This window comes from Diaphorina citri, unplaced genomic scaffold, assembly GCF_000475195.1.
Source record: "Diaphorina citri unplaced genomic scaffold, Diaci psyllid genome assembly version 1.1 scaffold293, whole genome shotgun sequence".
Lineage (NCBI taxonomy): Eukaryota > Metazoa > Arthropoda > Insecta > Hemiptera > Psyllidae > Diaphorina > Diaphorina citri.
This window is the reverse complement of record NW_007377729.1, coordinates 117,647-134,122: the sequence shown is the minus strand read 5'-3', so window position 1 is coordinate 134,122 and position 16,476 is coordinate 117,647. Positions and strand designations below refer to the sequence as shown.

The following is a 16,476-nucleotide window of genomic DNA, read 5'->3' as shown; positions in this document are numbered from 1 at the left end:
ATTGCAGCACATACATATTTGGACTGAGCCAGGAAACACGTATCTCTCCTAGGGAACTACACACTTGGTTATCTACAATTAAATTTAAAATTGCAGCACATACATATTTGGACTGAGCCAGGAAACACGTATGAACAAGGGTGTGTTCCGGCGGAACATTTGATTTTTGACAAAAATACGGATTGTTCCGGGAAATAACGTACGGTTGGCAACCCTAGGCGTAGGTGACAAAAAATGGATTACCCATCTTTGAAGAGAAATTAATTGAGGATCAAGCTATAGGTACCTAATACCAGGGTCAATCTACATAGGATTGAATGCCGAAAAAATCCGACAACCCGAGTTACCTAGGTAGAAGGGAGATAATTTTTTTAGGAGGGTCGTAGCATGTTCATTATGTTTGTTTTGCCGATGTAGTAATAATCCATCCCAGCAAAAACACATCAAATTTACAGTGAAAAACTTGGGTTTTTATTTCAACAGTCCTCCGACAACCCGAGTTACCTAGGTAGAAGGGCGATAATTTTTTTAGGAGGGTCGTAGCATGTTTATCTTTGGCGCAAAATATATGTTTGTTTTGCCAATGTAGTAATAATCCATCCCAGCAAAAACACATCAAATTTACAGTGAAAAACTTGGATCCGACAACCCGAGTTACCTAGGTAGAAGGGAGATAATTTTTTTAGGAGGGTCGTAGCATGTTTATCTTTGGCGCAAAATATATGTTTATTTTGCCAATGTAGTAATAATCCATCCCAGCAAAAACACATCAAATTTACAGTGAAAAACTTGGGTTTTTATTTCAACAGTCGCTCATTTTTGCACACTACTTGCAATCAAGTAACATAAACAGCTCCTAACAGAAGAATATTTCTGCCTTGACAAATCCTGCCCATTATTCCATCTCTCAATCCTTTCATTTCAATCTTCCTTTCCTTCCTTCTTACTCCCTCTTCATCTCCTTGTACATAACTACACACAATACAATATAGCAGGTACTTCCTAATACTATCTGAAACTTTCTGGTCCGCCGAGGGAGAATGGAGACGCAAGAGTAACTTTAAGGAAAATAAAAACTAAGGTAAAAGCTCGCAAAAGGGGGACACAAATATTCAAGCAAGGTTTACAAAAACCGCCGAGGGAGAATGGAGACGCAAGAGTAACTTTAAGGAAAATAAAAACTAAGGTAAAAGCTCGCAAAAGGGGGACACAAATATTCAACCAAGATTTACAAAAACACACATGTGATGGGCGAGAAGAGACACAATACTTCCCATTTAGGTGCTGGGTCAACATGAGAACACCAGAAAGTAACCCGTTGAAATATTTGCAATAGAAAAACGAGTACAAATTATTGTCGATGGTGGGATTCGAACCCGGGACCTTCTGCATGGCAAGCAAGCGCGTTACTACTGGACCAACCGTGCCCCCGGTGACATTTGACATTTCAACGGGTTACTTTCTGCTACTCTTGATGTTGACCCAACACCTAAAATTCTAATCAACGAGTATTGTGTCACACCCACTGATGTTGATGACTAAAATCACAATAGGTATTAGGTTCTTACCTATACTTCTATGAACCGTTCCTTCGTCCCAACTGATGAGGGCCATACTACGGGATGAGCATGCTATGACACAGACATGGAACCTATCTCTACGGTCTGTAGGCATGAAAAAAGGACAGATCATTGAGAAAAAGAGAAATAAATAAATTATTAGGTACTTATTACGAAGTACATGAATCTAAGTTTTACTGGAAAGCCTTGACATGGAAATCTAATATGGGCATTACAACAAAAAAAACTTCTGATACCTAAGTAGGTATCTACAATCTATATACCGAGATATCAACTGATCTTTGTGCATTAGATAATGGAAACTTTAGGAGTTTAGGAGTTCTAAACAAAAATAAATAATAGGTACCTACCTACCTACCCTTTTGAGACGGTATTAGAAATTTGGTAGTTTTAGCACATCCACTAAAGAATATTACTCCCTAATGTTATTGCCTCGTCACCTATAAGTTTGAGGTGGCGCAGTTTTTACAGCTTCCAACAACACATGTGGGGGCGGTAGTTTAACGTGATACGCTGACCTTGAATATTAAAATAGGCAGATATCTACGTACATTAAGAGGTTTGATAGAGGGAACGGTAACAACGAAAGCCTATTTGTCCCGAAATCGAAAAGAGAAGGAGGACCGGATAGGAAATAGCCTGCAGTCTACTTAGGATAAAGTTCCCAGTTGGAAAAACTTGTCTGCTTAGGCCTTAGGACAAAGTGTGCCCTGAGCGGGAATCAAACCCGCGACCCAACTAGTTTATGGCATACGGCGACTCCTGGGGCGCCTAATATTGGCTTGCCTCTTTGCGTGAGGTCAGTCGGATGATATGTCTCCTTGTTAATGAGATTCTGATAGGAATCCACATGAATGAGACTCCATTCATGATAAACTAAACACGTATTAGGCTGATATTACATACAAATTTAATCATCTTTATCTAATCCCCCAATAGATCAGTTGCGCTTACTTGGGTGATGTTTCAAAGTCCTAGAGCAGGAAAAATGAGGACCAACGGAATTTTTCTTCTTCTTCTTCTACGACTTCTAGATCCATATGTAGCAGGTAGGTATATATATTGTATATTATAGCTATATATTAGCAATCAAATATTGAAGACCATATTGAGACTGTGCGGGGGGCGGATGGAGCAGTGACGTATTTGTATTACTTATTCCTTGGAAGGGGCCCTCTCTCTGAATCAAAAGCAGATTGATAAGTGGCTGTTGATGATCCAATTTTTATAGTATTAACTCAGGGCCCCCGTACCTCGGGGACTGTAGGATGAATGCCAGTGGGTGGAGATAGAGAGGTACCTACTTTTCAGTCTATACCTAAGGATTTTTTTGTTAGATATTGATTTTATTAGAAATTTTTACGTACATTACCTATATGTATCTGTTAGAGGTATTTAATGTCGGGGTTTTGAAAGGGTTCTGACTTGGGGTCGAGCGATTCGAATCAATCGACCTAATCACTATACTACCGAGGTATTTAGATGCCTAATAGGTAGGTAATACAATAACAGGATAAGGATATAACAAAGGAAAACCCCCATTGACATAACTTATGTCTTATGTCATGTGATGAGACGATTCATTGTTTAGAAATAGTTAAATAGTAGGTAATGGTGCCCATTTGTATGCAGAATCTAGTAAGTTATCTTGTCGTTATGGGTTTGAAAGCCTAAAATCTAGCTATATACTTAACTATTATATTTATATAACTCTGTAGCTATTAGATATTAGAGGGCTTAGGTATACAGGGTGGTCGGAATTTTTTTTAGAATATTCAAACAATAGATCCAGGAGGTCAATACAAGACTTTTTTACTCTATGAACATATGCCCAAAAATGCTTCCTAACCGAGATATCGATCAAAAACAACCAGTGATGTATTGGGGAGCGGGATGCTCCACATTGTCGAAGTCTGGCCCACAGTGAAGGAGAAAAATAAAGCCCGTAAATAAATAAAGGGCTAAGGGTCCCCCCCTTAAATACAGCGCTAATTTTATTAAAGTAAACGTACGTCAGTAATGGAAAGTAATCTTGTAGTGGGTAACAGAATGTAAAACCTATTACATCAATCTGTCAGACTTAGGACCCGGAGTTCCTTACTACTTATCAGTGGATAAAAAATTGTTATCAATATACAGGGTGTTCCTAAAATCGGTCATCCTCTTTCCGATCTACCTCAGATAGACAAGTCCAAAGAACTACTTCTTGAGCTTCTTATTCTGATAAACAATTTGAATCTTGAATCCCTACAAAACGAATGTATTTATTTAAAAATATTTTCTAGATTTTTTTTAAGAGGTTGGACAGAGGGAACTGTAACTGCTAAGGTCTTCTCGTCCCGAAATCGAAGAGAGAAGGAAGACAGGATAGGAGAGAGCCAGCCGTTCCAAGAACGAACATTATCCCATCAGGATAAAATCCGCCAATGATACCCTAAGTTGAATAAACACCTCACATATGGCTGATAGAAACAGATGATTGCCCGTCAGAAAATAATAATAAAACATTGGCCCCCTAACCTAAGCCAAGGTGTGTCAACTTCTCAATGAAACATACAATTCGGGTGACACATACATCAGATAGTTTTAATGCGGTGCCAAATTGACTTCATAGTCCATAGGTACATATGTACTTGACATAGTCGGTATTTATGTACATACGAGTATGTATTGATTTTACAAGCATATCTTTGTTCTTGAATTAGTGGGAGGAAGGGGAGGAAATTAAAAAGCCCTAGGTCGCGGGTTTGATTCCCGCTCGGGGCCGATTTTATCCTAATTAGATAAGCTTCGTTCTCGGTAAGGCTAGTTTTCTCCTAACCTATCTTCCTTCTTTCTTTTTTTAAAGAGGTTTGACAGAGGGAACTGTAACTGCTATGGTCTTATCGTCCCGAAATCGAAGAGAGAAGGAAGACAGGATAGCAGAAAGCCAGCCAGCCTAGTTAGCTTAGTTGGTAGTGCGTCTGCCTTGTAAGCGCTAGACCGCGGGTTCGATTCCCGCCCGGGGCGGATTTTATCCTGATGGTATAATGTTCGTCCTCGGAACGGCTGGCTTTCTCCTATCCTGTCTTCCTTCTCTCTTCGATTTCGGGATGATAAGACCATATAGCAGTTACAGTTCCCTCTGTCAAACCTCTTAAAAAAAAAATGATAGAATGACACACCGTTGTTACCCACACCATATCTAAGAAGGTACTTAAGTAGCCTGCGAAAATTCGCCAGTTGTACTTACCTACTACTTGTAAATGTTGACCAAGAACCCAAGGCCATAAATCAGATGTGAGTTTTGCCTTTTAAACTCATAACTAAACTTAATGAAACCTTCAGATTAAATTTTTGTTCATCTAGATATGCATATGTAAGTATTTGGATAAACCTGTCAAGTCAACTGTCACTTATTTATGTGTTACGTTTTCTTCTTTTTACTTTCGTTGTTTTGCGTAGAACTTGTATACAAATTCAGAGACTACCTAGGTTTTAATGAGCGTTGTTTTCTTTTCTATGTTTCAGCTTCACAATGACGTCATGAACTCCTAGCCCATCCGAATCTCCCCTAGCAGACCTCTACATCTCTCCTCCAACCCATCCACCTGTGACGTCACACAACATGGACATGACAGACTCCATTGTACACAATGACGCGGACATGAGGGCCATCTACATGTTAGGAAGTACCGGGTTCAAACCCTGTGGCTACCAGAAATCTACTCAGCCTCGTAATGGTTCGGATCTGTGACGTCACACAACATGGACATGACAGACTCCATTGTACACAATGACGCGGACATGAGGGCCATCTACATGTTAGGAAGTACCGGATTCAAACCCTGTGGCTACCAGAAATCTACTCAGCCACGTAATGGTTCGGAAACGTCTGGTCCGTTTGCCCTTATTGATCTAGACCTGTTCAATCTTATCCTGGAAGCTCTTTGTTCCAACTGTTTCATTGTCTGTTGCATTGTCCTCGTGTTCTGTTACTCCAGTGCTATCAATGTGATCTCGTACTGCTTGCATAGTGTGTTTCATTTTCTCATGTGAAACACTTAAAACACCAAGGTGAAAACCAGAAGGGTATACTCCCAGTATTCCATGAAGAACTTCTCACACTGAATTTTGTATTGCGTACTTCCTATACAGGAAAAAATGTTGTGCAGGGAAAAATGTTGTACAGCCTACAGCTGCATTGTTAAATCCTACAGCAACCAATCCGTTTACATCAGATTCTCCTGATTAGATATGTAATGAAATAAGTAAAATGTTTATTAATTTATTTATGTGTAAGATTATGTAGTATCTAATAATATAACATTTATGTACTTGTACTATCCACTATCCAAAAATGACTGACCTAGGCACTGTTTCAAAGCATGATCCCGCGTAATATGGGAATTGTTTTAAAACACGGATCTTGTACCTATTGAACATAGGATAAATAAGTAGGTAGAACTAATTGTTAAGTATAATGTAAATGTAAATGCAGTCTATTTGTGTTATTATGTCAAAACTTTGTTGCTCACTGCAGCATTGTAGGAAAAACTGACCATCGAAAATTTGACCCGATTACATTACTTTCCTTCCTATAGGATAAGGAAAGTAAAAATGGTCTGACTAAAACTGACCATCGAAAATTTGACCCGATTACATTACTTTCCTTCCTATAGGATAAGGAAAGTAAAAATGGTCTGACTTTTTTTTTTTCCTTGAGGTTAGATAAAGGGAAATGTAACTTATCTTCCCGAAAGCGAAGAAAGAAGGATGACAGAATATAGGAGAAAGCCAGAACGAACCTTATCTGTTCAGGATAAAGTTCACCCCGGGCGGGAATCGAACCCGCGACCTAGCGCTTACAAGGCAGACGCGCCATCGATTCTTTAATTTTTACTTTCTATTACTACAGTATAGCGAGCTATACTAGTTTGGAACACTGCAGTTTCCTATATTGATCTACTGTTAAACAGAAGTCTTTTTACAAAACGAGATCGTAGTAGTGGATAGAATAGGTAGATAATAGTAGATATTCATAAATTAATACAAAACATTGTAGGTAGGTAGATGGTAGATTATAAGGATCCACTTAAGAAGATTAATTATTAACTCTTCTGATTAAATCTTCTGATAAGAAGATATTAATTAACTCTTTTTAAAGAACTGACAGAAGATTCCAGCAGTCACTTAGTTACGGAAGATTCTTAAGAGGAACCAAACACGCTATCAAATCAAAATGGACGCACATTTCAATAATAATGATGATTATGATTATGACGTCAGTCATAACTTGATAGACCCTGAACTTGTGCGTGAAGTAATATAGGTAATGTTTATATCCATCATGTAGGCTTTCAGCAAAGCAGTATTCAGAAAAGTACCTATAATTGGTTGCGATAATCCACTACACGTGTTTAAAGTTATGATCACTCATTCAATTGATTTAATAATCTCTACATGTCCAATATTTACCTACCATGCTGGCACCGGTCGCTATGCGCATTTATATGTCATAGCTACTCATTTTCCTCACGAGGCTGAGTGGGTCTCATCCAATATTTACCTACCATGCTGGCACCGGTCGCTATGCGCATTTATATGTCATAGCTACTCGTTTTCCTCACGAGGCTGAGTGGGTCCTGCAACATCCAGTCATGGAGTCAATCATTTGCTTGATACAAATTTCTTGACCCCACCGGGAATCGAACCCACTTAGTTACGGAAGATTCTTAAGAGGAACCAAACACGCTATCAAATCAAAATGGACGCACATTTCAATAATAATGATGATGATGATGATTATGACGTCAGTCATAGCTTGATTGACCCTGAGCTTGTGCGTGAAGTAATAGGTAATGTTTATATCCATCATGTAGGCTTTCAGCAAAGCAGTATTCAGAAAAGTATAATTTATTGGTTGCGATAATCCACTACACGTGTTTAAAGTTATGATCACTCATTCAATTGATTTAATAATCTGTACATAATCTTAACATCATCTTAGTTAGGTATAATAATGTGATTATACAATTATTTGAACACATTTCTGAATCGAACCCGGGTCTCCCGCGTGCAAATCGAGTGCAGTAACCACTACGCCATGGGAGCTGACTTAAGTATAATTTAAGTATTTTTTACCTAACTGTCAGCTTAGAACAAGGAATCGAACCCGGGTCTCCCGCGTGCAAATCGAGTGCAGTAACCACTACGCCATGGGAGCTGACTTAAGTATAATTTAAGTATTTTTTTAACTGTCAGCTTAGAACAAGTTGTTCCATCATTATATTGTTAAGATTAATTGCTCAAACTTTAGGCCCAGGGCTACAGGATCATGTTGAAATGTTTGTTGACTTTTGAGAATGTTTGGAAACTGTGCCTGAGCATGCTCCGAGCACGATCAAATGTCGAAACATGAAACTGTAGTCCAGGGCCCCTTGGTGGCTGTAATACATAATTAAATTTGTTTTGTAAAAAATGTTAATATGGGTGTGTGTTTTTCTTTTCTTTTCCTTGTTTTAATTGGGATTTAGGCTTAAGGAGATTCTTGGGAAAGAGGAAAACAGAGGTAGGAATTTAAATTAATAAGTTGCTATCTGCAAATCTACATAGGTACATATAGGTGTGTTATACTTATTGATGAGACGTGCTTAGTTATAGTTACATTTACATACCTATACCTAAAATTTATCCAAGGTCCAACGAGTAAAATTGGGCTCGCGGTTCCCCAGGGAACCGCGGTTCCCGGTTTGGCCACCCCTGGTATACGGTATACGTATACCCAATCTTATTATGTCAGAGGTGAACAATACTATTAAATCTACAATCTACATACTAATCATGTAGGTACTTAAACGTTCCGATATAGCTAACAGGGTTTGGCTTTGGCCTCACGTAGACAAGATGAGAATTTCTTCTTTCCTTCTAATATATACCTATACCTAATACCAGTAATACCTCTAATGTGAGAATTAGCTCGAGCTACTCGTATACCTACTTTACGGTTAAAGTTCAATTCAATTCAATTATATTTATTACAATATTATGGCATGTTACATGTAATTTACAAGCTACTCGTATAGGTACCTACCTACTTTACGGTTAAAGTTCAATTCAATTCAATTCAATTATATTTATTACAATATTAAGGCATATGTTACATGTAATTTACATCAACTTTTCCTCGAAAGAAGACCATCGTAAATAGAAACTAACTCTAATCGACTCTTCCAAACCAAATTTAATGAGATTCAAAGAGAGATACCAAAATCGTATTATGTAGATCTAAACATCGCATCGGTATACGGTATACCCAATCTTATTATATCAGAGGTGAACAATACTATTAAATCTACAATCTACATACTAATCATGTACTTAAACGTTCCGATATACCTAATAGGGTTTGGCTTTGGCCTCACGTAGACAAGATGAGAATTTCTTCTTTCCTTCTAATATCTACCTATATACAAATATACATACCTTTAATACCTCTAATGTGAGAATTAGCTCGAGCTACTCGTATACCTACTTTACGGTTAAAGTTCAATTCAATTTAATTCAATTCAATTATATTTATTACAATATTAAGGTTATGGCATGTTACATGTAATTTACAAAGTTTCTTAAATCTACCTGAATGAGATAATACGAGGGGGGCTAAAATAAAATAAAAACGTTTTCATACACCTATAATACTAAGTATTATAGGTGTATCTTAGTCTTAGAAGCCATTCGGAGGAATTTGTCAATATGAATATCACCGGTGATCTGTGATCTCTACTCGCTCTGTGAACGACGAATTTTTTATTCAAACAAGAAACAGAAAGAGAAATACCTGTATGAGTTCCAAGTGTTATGGCATCTTACTTTCTCTTCCTTCCTCTAGACCGGGTAACCAGATGTAACCAACCCACTATCCACTAGTATCTCGGTATACGGTATACCCAATCTTATTATATCAGAGGTGAACAATACTATTAAATCTACAATCTACATACTAATCATGTACTTAAACGTTCCGATATACCTAATAGGGTTTGGCTTTGGCCTCACGTAGACAAGATGAGAATTTCTTCTTTCCTTCTAATATCTACCTATATACAAATATACATACCTTTAATACCTCTAATGTGAGAATTAGCTCGAGCTACTCGTATACCTACTTTACGGTTAAAGTTCAATTCAATTTAATTCAATTCAATTATATTTATTACAATATTAAGGTTATGGCATGTTACATGTAATTTACAAAGTTTCTTAAATCTACCTGAATGAGATAATACGAGGGGGGCTAAAATAAAATAAAAACGTTTTCATACACCTATAATACTAAGTATTATAGGTGTATCTTAGTCTTAGAAGCCATTCGGAGGAATTTGTCAATATGAATATCACCGGTGATCTGTGATCTCTACTCGCTCTGTGAACGACGAATTTTTTATTCAAACAAGAAACAGAAAGAGAAATACCTGTATGAGTTCCAAGTGTTATGGCATCTTACTTTCTCTTCCTTCCTCTAGACCGGGTAACCAGATGTAACCAACCCACTATCCACTAGTATCTGGTGTCTAACCTATGGTCCTAGCCAGTTCCAACGCTTACATAACTCACCGAACACAAAGTAACCTCGAATCAAAGTATGTAAGTCTTTTTTACTTTCCTTATCCTATTACCTATAGGAAGGAAAGTAATCGGGGCAAATGTTCGATGGTCAGTTTTTAGTGCGTATCTGGTGTGGTGTCTAACCTATGGTCCTAGCCAGTTCCAACGCTTACATAACTCACCGAACACAAAGTAACCTCGAATCAAAGTAAGTCTTTTTTACTTTCCTTATATTGTCCTCGTGTTCTGTTACTCCAGTGCTATCAATGTGATCTCGTACTGCTTGCATAGTGTGTTTCATTTTCTCATGTGAAACACTTGAAACACCAAGGTGAAAACCAGAAGGGTATACTCCCAGTATTCCATGAAGAACTTCTCACACTGAATTTTCTATTGCGTACTTCCTATACAGGAAAAAATGTTGTGCAGGGAAAAATGTTGTACAGTCTACAGCTGCATTGTTAAGTCCTACCTACACTCCTACAGCAACCAATCCGTTTACAGATTCTCCTGATTAGATATGTAATTAAATAAGTAAAATGTTTATTAATTTATTTATGTGTAAGATTGTGTAGTATTTAATAATTAATAATATAACATTTATGTACTATCCGCCGAATGTACTCTGTGCAAATAAAATAAATTCATAATAGCTCTCAATTTAACCAAAAACGAATGTCCCCGGCCCCCAAATCGGATGAGAACATTCAATTTACTTAGTAAGATGTATTGAACATTTTTGCCAAATTTAATCAGAATGGAAAACCGTTCAAGAGCTAAGTTACAGACTGGATGTCATCCAACTTACACAGGTGAATTTGTAAGCTTGATTCGAGCCTTACATCCAATCGTGTGTGCTGACTGGGAGGTGATAGGTAACATAACAAATGCGCCGAATCCTGCAGTGCACCACACTTGCACTTGGTATTACTGCAGTACCTATTATCTTCGGTCATTCAGCCATCGCATCGCCCCAAACTTTGGAATCCCACAGGGTTTAAATTTATGGCTACACAAGATACCGCGGTCATTCCCTGTCACTAATTTCTCATAGGAGCATTAAATTCAATCCCAACTTTGAAAATTAATCAACTCTGTTAGCGTGTTTAAGTGTTTGCTTTATTAAGTGCCTTCCTAACTTACCTTTGTTAATGTTTTAGTCCTATAATAATTTATTGTTTACCCAGTTTTGTTTGATTCTCTTGTCTTGTCGATTTTTTGAGTTTTTTCGAAGATAAAGGTAAGTATCTTTGGATTCTATGTAGGTATAGCAGAGCACTAGGACATTAGGTCCACACGGTATAAAAGAGTAGGTACATGTAAATTATAATTAGGTATACCTGTAGCTAATGTTCGAAGCCCTATAATAGGTCATAACCTCATAACCATTTACCCACCTAGATAAATGATTACGGTAGTCAGTATACCTACCACTAACAATCTTCCCAGCTAAGACGTAGGTAGGTACCTAAATACCTAGGAAATTTTTACTGAGTAAAAAAATAGAGTAATGTGCGATCCCCTTATCTAATCAGGTGATTCGTGTTCAATGTGTTTCCTCAATAAAAGTGACCAACGCTTGAAAGTTTTTCGATATTTTCTTTGGATAAAGATTATAGGAAATATCTCAAAATCCATGTATGAAGTGACGAATTGTGTTGAATATTTTACTTAGGAAGATATTTTTTAATTATATCAACCAATCAAAAGATTCATTTTTTCGGAATTTTCCTCAATAAAAGTGACCAACGCTTGAAAGTTTTTCGATATTTTCTTTGGATAAAGATTATAGGAAATATCTCAAAATCCATGTATAAAGTGACGAATTGTGTTGAATATTTTACTTAGGAAGATATTTTTATTAATATCAACCAATCAAAAGATTCATTTCTTATTTTTAAACGAAACTATTCTAAAAACTTTTTAATTTTCAAATAGCTTAGGTTGGCAACAGTGTAAACTGAAATGAGCCTGATTGAAGGCGGCCATATTTTTTTATTGCCTTATTTTTTCAAACCCGTTTACATCATGGCAAATTTTACAATTTTATGAATTTTATTTTTTCAAAAACGTTAATTATATTTCAATTAATTTTATTCTCTTGATATTTCTAATTAAAGTTTTATTTTTTATATTTTTAATTAATACCTAGCTTTATCGTAATTAATAATTCATTTTTGTGTTCTAAAGGTGAGTGTTTCATCTCTTCTCAAAGATAATGTGGATTAAGATCCGAAATATTTGGAACTTTTCCATTTAGATTTGTCTATTTGATTATATAATTGTCAGGGATACAATCATTGCATGCGTTTATTGTTCACTTTAGTTCTCCTGGGATAGTGTATTGGGGTTTTATCTGCATTGGCCTATATTATCCTGGGACCTGAGTAAAATCAATGCCACACGCGTGTCAAGGACATACACCATCTCCCATGCTTCCTTCATGCCCCCCCTAGAACTTTTCTGCTGCACTGCAAACTTATGTCATAAGCAGACCTGAGCTTTCTCAATTCATTCTCTTTATAGTTTTCAAGTGCTTCCATCTGAACTTTTCTTTTATTATTATCAACCTAGTTTAATTGAAATGTGAAACAGTGCTCACACTTTTTCATCAAATATAGGTTAACGTAAGAGAACAAATTCTTTTTCTTGCTCCCACTTACTAGGTAGCTCTAGGGTGGGAAATAATTTCATTGAAAAAAGATTGGTTCATTTGCTTGCTTATCGAAATGCCTTTTGCTTAGTTCTATACATTTTTCAACCTTGCTCTCATTGTTAACCATATCAACCTCATGGTAAGTGTATGGAGGTACTTATAGAGCGTTCTATACATTTTTCAACCTTGCTCTCATTGTTAACCATATCAACCTCATGGTAAGTGTATGGAGGTACTTATAGAGCAGTCCAAGGTAGAGATGGGTAATACTGAATACATTCACGATCCGGATCCGCGGATACGGATCGAGCGTCGATCCGATTACTTCAGTGAGTACAAAAGTATTCGAATACTTTTTACTCGTACTACGTACTCATCATAATATCATCACTCGATACTGCTCCAAGATATTCTTGTAGCTCTGATATGTCTCATCAATCAAACCCTTGGCATTGTCGTGCTCGCATTCCAACTCGCTCAACAGCTCGTCTGAATTGTTGCTCAGCTGAAATCCAAACACAAATAATATAATCTTTAATACTTTCCCTCACACAGGTAAGGAAAGTAAAATGGCACCTTTTTTTTTGGTTTCAACAAGTTCCATGACATTTTTCAAAGTGATAAGGTGGACAGGGAGAGATAAAACCAGCAGTTTTGAGAACGAACTTTATTTTTATTTATGTAGGATAAATTTGCCCAAGGCGAGAATCGAATTCGCGATATACCGCTTATAAGACAGGCATACTGCCCTCCTAGCTAACTAAGTTTGGCTAAATAAAATCAACAAATAGTTCTCAAGTACCTAACAGAAGAAAAAAAATTATTGCCAGCAGAAGATCACTTAACTGGTCTTTTTTAGTGCTTAAAGACAGGCATACTGCCCTCCTAGCTAACTAAGTTTGGCTAAATAAAATCAACAAATAGTTCTCAAGTACCTAACAGAAGAAAAAAAAAAAAATTATTGCCAACAGAAGATCACTTCACTGGTCTTTTTTAGGGCTTGCATCAGACTTTACGCAGTTGTTTTTTTCGTCCGCTAGGTAGCACCAGTATGCACATTAATGTGTTGTTTGCAAAGGAGCTTTGCTCTGTACATTTGATGTGATGTCATTGCTCATCAGACTTTACGCAGTTGTTTTTTTCGTCCGCTAGGTAGCACCAGTATGCACATTAATGTGTTGTTTGCAAAGGAGCTTTGCTCTGGACATTTGATGTGACGTCATCGCCTACAGGAGTGTATGTTGTGACGTCAAAGTTCAAAATTTACCGGTATTTTTTTAATCAATTTATCTTGGGATCTAGAAGTTGTAGAAGAAAAAGAAAAATTCTGTTAGTCCTCATTTTTCCTGCTCTATGTCGTTGAAACATCACCTCTGTATTAGATGAGTCTTGAGAAAGTGTGGGTACTTGGGGATATTCCAAAATAAAATTGTATTTTTTGAAATTATCAAACTAAATCAAGTCCATACCTACCTACTTTCTTCCTGTTCGGGGACTTCAACTTTCGAACGGACACACAGGGTGTTATTAAGGTAAGTTCCTTTTTTTTTTTTTTTTTTTTTTAAAATGTTTTTTTATTTTTTTTTTCAAAAAAAAAAAAAAAAAAAAAAAAAAACACAGGTACAGACGTCCCTAATTATTGCCTCAATTTGACTGTAGGAGGGTTATTGCATTTAAAATTTTAAAAGATAAAGAAAGAGAAGAACAAGGGAATTATGTGGTGAAGACCATCAAAAATAATTTATTCTACTTTGTTCCAGCAAGTACAGTTGCTAATGCATTGAATTTATAATGGAAACCAAAGGGATTGTGGTTTGAATCCCAGCATATAATATGATTGAGTACGATGTCCACCAGTCACAATCAGATTGTCTGACAGACAGAGGTTTCACCAGCCTGGGTCAGTCAGACAGTCCGAGCATGAGGGGTGGCCCAAGACTTAGGTCTCTCAGATAGTCTGATCATCCTAAATCTCTGTTTTTTTCTGCTACTCCTGCTCAGACTGTGTGTCAGACCCAGGTCTATGAGACTGCAATCTGTCAGATTGATTGTCTGATAGTGAGTGGTGGGCAGATGCTACTCCTGCTCAGACTGTGTGTCAGACCCAGGTCTATGAGACTGCAATCTGTCAGATTGATTGTCTGATAGTGAGTGGTGGGCAGGAGACCATTTATAAGAGTTAACATAAATTTTATTTGTAATTTCTTTTTGGCAGATAAATACATAACAGAGATCAAATATTTAACAATTATTTAATACCTACATTGCATTTCATATTGCAAGTTGGGATTGCACCTATCAAAATTGTGTAATGGGAGAATTCCCATGAAATTAACCCAGCACCTAAATGTGTCCCTTCTCACCCATCTGATGAGAGGCATACTACGGGATGGGCATGCTATGACACAGACCACATATAGCAGTTGTTTCATTGCTACAAAATTAAAACAGCAGTGAAACACTTTTTTTTCTATACTTTGTATTGTCCTAACTTTTTGAACTGCAAGATAGGTGCAAAATGTGTTCTTTTTGAAATGAGGGTTCCAATTTTTTCATCATGTTTTGGTAATTTACTTTTGCCTTATCATATTTTCTTAGTTGATCAAAGGAAATTTATCATGCGACCCAGTACTTGTGTGAATACATTTGTAATATCTTTTGTATATGTTTCTGTTCTGTTTCAGTTTTATTGTTACCACATTTAGTACCTTAGATTACTCCAAGACAACCTCACCTCACCACCCTAGAAGAAGCTGAAGAAAGAACTCAGAACTTGTCCTAATAATTCATTCATTTTACTAAAAGAAAATCTTTTTTGTTTATTTTTTATTTTTAATTATTTACCTAATTCATCCAAACTTAAAAACCTCAACATTTTTACTTCAAATCAATACAAATTTACTTAATTAAATTTTCTCAAATTGTTTTTTCCCTTTGGTCTGTGTTGAAATAAACTCGCATTCTTACCCTTAATTTAATAGATAATAATTCATAAATATATTTATTTATATTTAACACTGCTCCTGTTAATCTTAGTATCTGTGCATATTCGTTTTATTTGTTGATTGTGAACGTGAAATTTATATAACCCCCATTTTTTTCCTAATCTTTATTTCCAACCAGCACTTTTCCTGCTGTAACCACCCACCCTATATCAGTATTTTTCTCTCTATTTTACTTTAAACCGACGGTAATTAGACCTCATGTCAATGATGAACGGATTAGAAGATCTGTTGGAGTCAACCAGTTTGATCGGAGAATCAACATTGAGTAACATGATGAACAACAATAATCATGGGAGTATTGAAGAGGAATGGAACTCGGAGGTGATATGTCGCATGTGTAACAACCAATATGTGACACCACGGCTGCTCAGTTGTCTGCATGTGTTCTGTGAGTCCTGTCTGAACAATGCGTTGAATACAACAGGATCCGGAGATATTGGTGTGAGACAGGGAACCATCTCCTGTGTCCAATGTTCCCAGGAGACCAAGGTAAGATGATCTTCATGGTACTCAATCAATATTATGGACTGCACCCCAATCTAAATGATAAAATCACATAGAACAAGTTTAGTATACTCCACATTGAATTCTATTGGTAATCTTTATGTGTTCTTTAGGCACTTTTCAAGTAGATGAGTACTTTCTGTTT

At 36.7% G+C, this 16,476-nt stretch overlaps 1 protein-coding gene across 3 annotated transcripts; it reads left to right on the top strand.

The window, feature by feature from the left end:
* Nucleotides 1-11,090: 11,090 nt before the first annotated feature.
* LOC113466563 (probable E3 ubiquitin-protein ligase bre1) lies at nt 11,091-16,415 on the top strand. Of its 3 annotated transcripts, none has more exons than XM_026822095.1 (2): nt 11,091-11,406; nt 15,507-16,415. In XM_026822095.1, exon 2 carries the CDS (start codon nt 16,026-16,028, stop codon nt 16,323-16,325), a length of 300 nt encoding a protein of 99 aa, XP_026677896.1. In that variant the 5' UTR covers nt 11,091-11,406; nt 15,507-16,025; the 3' UTR covers nt 16,326-16,415. The 3 variants fall into 3 exon arrangements, with proteins under 3 accessions (XP_026677896.1, XP_026677897.1, XP_026677898.1); XM_026822096.1 differs by lacking the exon at nt 11,091-11,406 and adding an exon at nt 12,305-12,356; XM_026822097.1 differs by lacking the exon at nt 11,091-11,406 and adding an exon at nt 12,365-12,961.
* Nucleotides 16,416-16,476: the final 61 nt, after the last annotated feature.